This window comes from Monodelphis domestica, chromosome 1, assembly GCF_027887165.1.
Source record: "Monodelphis domestica isolate mMonDom1 chromosome 1, mMonDom1.pri, whole genome shotgun sequence".
Lineage (NCBI taxonomy): Eukaryota > Metazoa > Chordata > Mammalia > Didelphimorphia > Didelphidae > Monodelphis > Monodelphis domestica.
In genome coordinates this window covers 432030255-432037613 of record NC_077227.1, presented here as the reverse complement: position 1 = coordinate 432037613, position 7359 = coordinate 432030255, and the positions used below count along the sequence as shown (strand labels likewise).

Here is a 7359-nt window from a genome sequence, read left to right as displayed (position 1 = left end):
CTTCCCTGAAATCTTTGTCTTTCTGAGTTTTAGGAAATGTTCCTTCATCTTTATCTTGCCACAGTTTTGGTACTCAGATGGCCTATCCAGCCCTAGAAGACAGGCAAGTTTAGAGAAATTTTAATAAACAGCAGAGGTGGTAAAAGAAATGGTAGAGTTGATTTTTTTTTTGGGCAGGGAGTCATTTCTGTTCTGAGAAAGATAAATTTTGGGAGCCTAGAAAGGACAATATTAGACTGCCATATTACCATCTAAACTCAATTTTTTCCATTGCAACTCATGCTGGTCCTGCATAACTATGTTAAATACCATTCAAATAAATATAATAAACATTTTGAATTCAAATTCCCTTGAAATACCCAATAACAAATCCCTCCTTCCGTAAGTCCTTTCATTTTGCCCCTTCTCTGTCCTAAATATCTTACCTGGGTTACAGAAAAGACCAGGAAAACATCTCATAGCCAGGGCAGAGCTGTTGAATATAGAACATAGGATCAAAGTAGTCTGAATAAGGGAAGTAGGTTAGATAATAAAATTGAAGTTGATAAAGCAAATCAATCCCTTCCTGTATTTTTTATGAAAGTGACCCAGCGCCCCGTCCCCCCAGGATATCAAGCAGCTTACACAGGTGGCAGGCTAGAATCTAATTAAACTAAGTTTGAGAATCAGGAAGGTCAAGGAACAAATGAACATCAAAGTGGTCAGGATAGAAAGCAAGGTAACACATAAATAACTAGAGATGAGTGATTAGGTAGATGTGAAAGTAAACAACCCCTGAATAACCTGAGTTATTGTCCACTCATAACTGACCACACATGCCTGGTTTGTGATAAGGTTTGTTAATTTTCATATATGAACATCAAATGTGAAAGGAAATAACTTTGTATCTTTTAAACTATGTAAAATATCCTGTAATGTCAGTCTAATGCAGCTTCCACTAGGGAAGTCTGTCTCAACTGATGGATTCTTTATTAATCAATAAATAACGGTTCCAATAATTTAATTTCTGAGTGTCCAGACTAGCTTTATGAAGTGCCTCACTTTATATGGAAGCCCCAGTGAGATCTCGAGCCCCTGGACCAGGAGGTAAGGACTTTCAAAGAGGGGTGCTGTTGTAAATGTATACTTGTGTGTGTGCATGTGTGGATGAGAGGTCAGAAATCTGAGGAAGCAAATAGTTTTTTTTCCAGAACCTGCCCTTATTTCTGGTGTTTGACATCTCAGACAAAAAATTTAAGCTGATTTTGGAACCATCTGCTCCGTTGTGGTAAGTTAGATCTATTTCTCTGGAGTTCTGTTTTGTTTTGTTCCAGGGCCCGTTTTACCCTAGGAGTCTATTTGCTTGAGGGTTCTATCTTGAAGTTCTGTTTAGGCCCTAGAGTCCTGTTTTTCCCTGGTGTACTGTTTGGCTCTGGAGTTCTGATCTGTTCTGGAAATCTGGATTCAGTAGAGGCTGTTGGGTTGCTGGCCACGGCTTTAGTCCCATAGCCAGGTCATTAAAGAGACGTCTCTCAGTGACTTCTGGAGGAACCGTTGGGTTCAAAGGTGTATGAATGTGTGAAAGAGTGTGTCCTATAGGTGTCTGTTGAGTCACTGTTGTTTTTGTGTGGCTAGACTAAACAAAAAAAGAGGCAAAAAGAGTTTAAGATGCACTTTCACAATGGGGAATTTCTTTTGTTGTGGCTGTCACCCTTGAAGCTTAGTCAGCAAATCTGAGAGCAGTCTCTGGGGAAGGGGTGTTGGAGCATGAGCTTCCCTGCCCTCTGAAGGCTTGATAAGATTAAGCCCAGAGGAGTTGATCTTGCAGAGCTGGATGTGCCCTGAGACCAAAACCTCAGGTTGGAGGGGAGGGGGGGGGGCAATATGGAATGTCTCAGCTGAGATCAGGCTGCCTTTTCTGAGGTTCTCTTCCAGCTACCTCCCCTCCACGTGTGTTTGATGCCTGAGCCTGGCACAGCTTGGCCCGCAAGGTACTCCCTCTAGACTAGCACCATTACCTACCCAAAGATTCCAGACACTGCTGGGGACTCAGTACTGTAGGTGGGAGAGGGTTCCTGGGACCTTCCTTCTTCCTTCCCCTTAAACCCGAGTATTTTTGAATTCAGGCTTTTTGGGGGTTTACCTTTTAAGTTGAGTCCAGCAGGAGGGTTACTTAGCTCTGTCCTGTTGTTAGATTTGGTTTTCAGTCTCCTAGCAGCATTTTGTTTTTAATTGGTGAGGAAGGGTTTTCAGAGGTCTGAACTTTCACTGCCTCTACCCTGCCACCTTGACTCTGTCTCCACTTTATTTGTTTTAGAAGCCTCTCCCATTTTATTAAAGTCCTCTCTGATGAAGCCTAGCTCTTATTTTGACACTTTCTTTTGTAATTATTAGATTTGACTACTCCCTGATACCCCAGTGGCTAGCTGCAAACTTCTTTGCAGCCTGCTTACAGCCTCTCCAGAGGGTATAAAATACCCCCATGTCCTGTTGCTCTTCCTAGTTACTACCTAGCATGCTTATCCTCTCAGAAATACTGGTGGCAGATGAATAGTGGACAATATCCCACTCCTGCTTAAAGACTTGATTTTTCTGACTATTTAATACTTCAATGTTTTTTTTCCAAGTTAACAAAAACATATTTCAAATTCTTATCAAATGGATAGGAAGAGAAAAGAAAGAGGGTCAAGGGAAGGGGAGAAGATTAGAAAACTGACTCAAATCAACTATTTATATCAACAAATATCCTTAGTGGTCCGGAGTACTTACCTTTCAAATAAGGTCTGATCTTTTTTGAGGACAGTCTCAGGTTAATGAGTTATGGTATGGGCTAACTGCTGCTAGAGCTTCTAATTTTGGGTGATTCCTTTTCATTAGGGTAGACCTGGGGTTCTAGGTTTCTATTCAGGATGGTTTTCAGGAGATATCAAGGAGGAAATTTTGGAGCAGATGACACTCAAGAATTCTTCAGATACTATTCTAAGCTTCTCTTTAATATTATAAACAACTTGAAATAATTGGAAGCTTATTCAAAGATCCTCGTTGGACAATGTGGGTGGTCTGCATACCATAGAGGCAAGATTCTAGATACACTTGACTCTAGGATTGCCCCTCTTAAAATGCTACATTGTATACAAAGCACAGATTTCCAGATGTAGGATAGTAATCGAAGACAATAATATCATTAAAACCTTAACCAACTTTAATTCTGTTTCTAATAATACTATTTTAAGATAAGCTTAGAGAAGCAGGATCACCTAGAAAAAGTGAACCAGTCTCAGTGTCAAGAAGTGTTTTGATTAAGTCAGAACATGGTTGGCTATGTGACCCTGGTCAATTCACTTAACTGAAGCATGTCCATGGGATACCTTTTAAGTAAGACATCTTCATTCGTAAAGGGAATTTCCTTAATTATATTTTTCTACATCTATAAAATGATAGAGTTATGCATATATCTAAATGGTTAGGTTAACTTTTTATGTTCCTTTCGATTCACTATACAGTGGCTTGATTGTCTTTCTTTATTGCCATGAGTCCTCATGCCATAGATGATTCTGTTCTTCACGTCCAGTGTAGCATTTCTAGGGACTTTGAAAAATCCACATTGCAAGAATTGCTGAACAATTTTGGTATGTATTTGGTGACTGAATACTATTCTGTTGTAAGAAATGATGAACAGGATGATTTCAGAATGATCTGGCAAGACCTACATGAAGCCATGCAGAATGAAGTGAGCAGAATCAGAAGACCATTATACAAAGGAACAGCAGTATTGTGGAATGATCATTTGTGAAAAGATTTAGCTACTCTTCAGCAACACAATGATCCAGGAAAATTTTGAGAGACTTAAGACAAAAAAATACTATTCATCTCAGGAGAAAGAATTGTTGGATTCAGAATATATATCAAGGCATACTATTTTTCGTTTATTTGAGTTTTTATTTGGGGGTTTTAGCTTTATAAGATTATTCTCTTATAATTTTGAATGATCATTCATGTATAACCCAGAATAAATTGATTGGCAGCTCTGGAAAAGGGTGGGAATGGGAAGGAAGTAGATAATTTGGATCATATAACTTCAAAAATGTATGTGAAAATTTATTATTACATGTAATTCATAAAATAAATGTCTGTGTTGTATAAAAAAGAAAACTCCACATTGATAATACTCTTTCTTGAATTTTTCACATTAGCAAAACCACTCACATCTATGGACAGATTGATGGATCATCTTAAATTTTTTTTAATAAGTGAGTCATGGTAGAGATATACTGTAATATATAACATACATATATGTACACACATATCTATGTGTATATATGGAGATATGTGAAATAAAAAGACAATATTTTCATGTATTACAAAATACTAGTAATAGTAGATATATTTTCTGGTAAGGGGATAAATGACACATGTAGGGGGTTACAGATAAGGCCAAATGTAGTTCAAGGATGAGGGTTACTTCCTGTTGACTGCATTTCTGAAAGCTCTCTTCACTTCCTTATTCCTCAGACTATAGATGAGAGGGTTAAGCATAGGGTTTATGACACCATAGAATACAGCAACTCGCTTGAATTGCTCCCTGGAGGACTTGGGTGTCATGTAGCCAATAATGAGTGTCCCATAAAAAAGGATGACTACAAGGAGATGGGAGCCACAGGTGGAGAATGCTTTGAGTCTTTTCGACGTTGTCTTCATCCTAATGACAGTCACTATAATAAGTCCATAGGACACTAGAATCAGGGACATAGGTGCAAGAAGAATCCATACTCCAATGAAAAAAATGGCCATCTCTGCTTTATGAGTGTCTCCAGATGCCAGAGTCAAGAGAACTGGTGCCTCACAAAAGAAATGAGCAATCCTATTGTCTCCTTGGTAGGGTAGACATAATGTAAATGTAGTGTCAACATAGGATGCAACAATACCACTGACCCAGCACACCAAAGCCAATTGTCCACACACCTTCCCTGTCATGATGAGAGAATAATGCATGGGATCACAGATTGCTAAGTATCGGTCATAGGACATAATAGCTAATAGTGAACATTGTGTAGCTCCAAAAGTAGTGGAGAAGAAAATCTGGGCACCACAGCCCAAGAAGGAAATGGTCTTCTTCCTACTTAACATTTGGACTAAGGCTTGTGGTACAGTGGTAATAGTGACACCAATGTCAGCCAGAGATAAGTTGCAAAGAAAAAAGTACATGGGTGTATGGAGTTGTGAGTCAGTTAGAACCAGGTAGATAATGAGTAAGCTTCCAAGCACAGTACCCAAGAACACTCCCAAGAATAATACAATAAGTAGCAATTGAATCTGAGGATCATCAGAAAGACCCAGAAGAAGAAATTCTATCACCCAAGTCTGGTTGTTCTGGTTCATATTTGATATTCCTGTTCTTTTGAAAGAAGCCAACAGATACTTCTTGTAATCATGCAATGATAACATCATAAAATCTTATTGTAAAGAAGGAATTGAGAAGTCATATTGTCCAACCTTCCAGGAAATCACCAGTATTGGCCATGAAAACATTTCTGATGAACATTCTCATTGTTGAGAAGTGCACCCTAACAAAAGAAAGCCATTTTATTGTATGATAGCTCAAATCATGAGAAAGCATTCCTTTATATAATAAGTCAATGTGGGATGTGTACCATAGTATATTGGAGAGGAAGTGACTACTAATTTGTGAGTCTTATTGGCAGCCTTAAATCTTCTGATAGACAATGGGAAAATTCCATGTAGTAGACAAAGAGAACAGAGGAGGAATCTTTGAAACAGCATACCTGAATGATCATGGTAGTTTCTGCCTTTAGCTTCCTTCCTATCATTTGTAATTATGTACTAGATTGGTAATTGGTCAAAAAATCATGTCACAAAGAACACCAATGGAAGACTAATAGTTGGTGATCATCCCACTTTTCCTCTCTGACTATTTAATATTAATCCATCTTCTTATATTTTATGTTCTATGTCTAATCATTTATGTTCAACCAAACAAATTCTGCAATCCATCAACACTAATCTCTTTGCTACTTCTCAAACAAGATACTTCATCTCCTATCTCTAGGAGTTTTAAATAGAAATTCCTTATGTCTGGAATACTCTTGCTCCTTATATCCACTTTCTGTCTTCCCTTACTTAAATAAGAAACCACATTTTACAAGAAGTCTTTCCTGATCCTCCTTAATTCTAATGCCTACCATCTAGTTATTACTTTCAATTTATCCTGTACTTAGCTCATTTGAATATAGTTATTTACATAGTGTTTATCCTTTAAACTGTGAGTGACTTGAGATAAGACACTTTCTTTTGTCAGCCAGTTCCAATAAACATTAATGAGTGTCTCCTATGTTCTAGGGCAGTGATTGTGAACATTTTAGAGATGTAATGCCAGGTCCCACCCCCACTCCCCGACTTAGACTGAGTACCATGCCTGCCACCATCCTGAGCCTGAGTGCCATCCCCAACCCCACATCACCTTCCTTACCTTAGATAGGGGAGGGAGGAAGAACTCCCATTGGACTTCTGGGCAGAGGGGCAGGTGATGAGAGGTGCATGTAGAAAGGAGAGAAGAGTGGCCCCAGCCCTCCTTTTCCCTCCAGGTCTGCTCCCATCCATCTATGTGCCATGTTGTGAGCTGTGCTGCCCTCAAACCTAGCTCCTCTCCAACCTCATCACAGGAATTACCTTCACCACAGCCTCAAGAGGCTACCACCCCTGCTTCACCCTCATACAGCTTGTGAGCCATCCCCTGCCCTCCAGCACCTAACCCCAGAGAAGGGAGAAAGGAAGTGTTCCTATTGGGCTGCTGGGCAGAGGTGAAGATGAAGTGAGAAGAATGTCTTCAGGTGGAAGGAGAGCAAGAAGGGGACAGTTCCACTCTGAGTCCTTCTGGCTTCTGAGTAATGAACTCTGGCAGGAGACTGCAGGTGTGCCCACAGATAGAGCTCTTTGTGCCCTTTTTGGCGTGTGTGCCATAGCTTCACCAGTCCTGTTCTAGGCACTGTATTAAGTGGTGAAAATACAAAAAAAAAGCAAAAAAAAAACCCTGGCCTTTTAAAAAAGTCACAATCCAATGCTGGTGACAACATGTAAACAATTATGTACAAACAAGTTATACATAGGACAAAATTAAAATAATCAACAAAGGGAAGATCTTAGAAAAAGAGTGATTGAGAATGCCTTCCTGTAAAAGTTGTGTCTTGAAGAGATACAGGCAAACCAGGAGTTGGAAATGAGGAGGAAAATATTCCATGCATCAGATACAGCTAGTGAAAATGTTCAGAGTAAGGAGATAGAGTGCCTTGTTCAAGGTACAAAAAGAAATTCAGTATTCCTGGACTGAAGAATATATGTGTGTAAGGAGACTGGAAAGGTAAG

The 7359-nt window shown here is 39.3% G+C and overlaps 1 protein-coding gene across 1 annotated transcript; it reads right to left on the bottom strand.

Moving 5' to 3' along the window:
• Nucleotides 1-4277: 4277 nt before the first annotated feature.
• LOC130458277 (olfactory receptor 2D2-like) lies at nucleotides 4278-6586 on the bottom strand. Its single transcript, XM_056822379.1, has one exon. It carries the CDS (start codon nucleotides 5425-5427, stop codon nucleotides 4438-4440), a length of 990 nt encoding a protein of 329 aa, XP_056678357.1. The 5' UTR covers nucleotides 5428-6586; the 3' UTR covers nucleotides 4278-4437.
• Nucleotides 6587-7359: the final 773 nt, after the last annotated feature.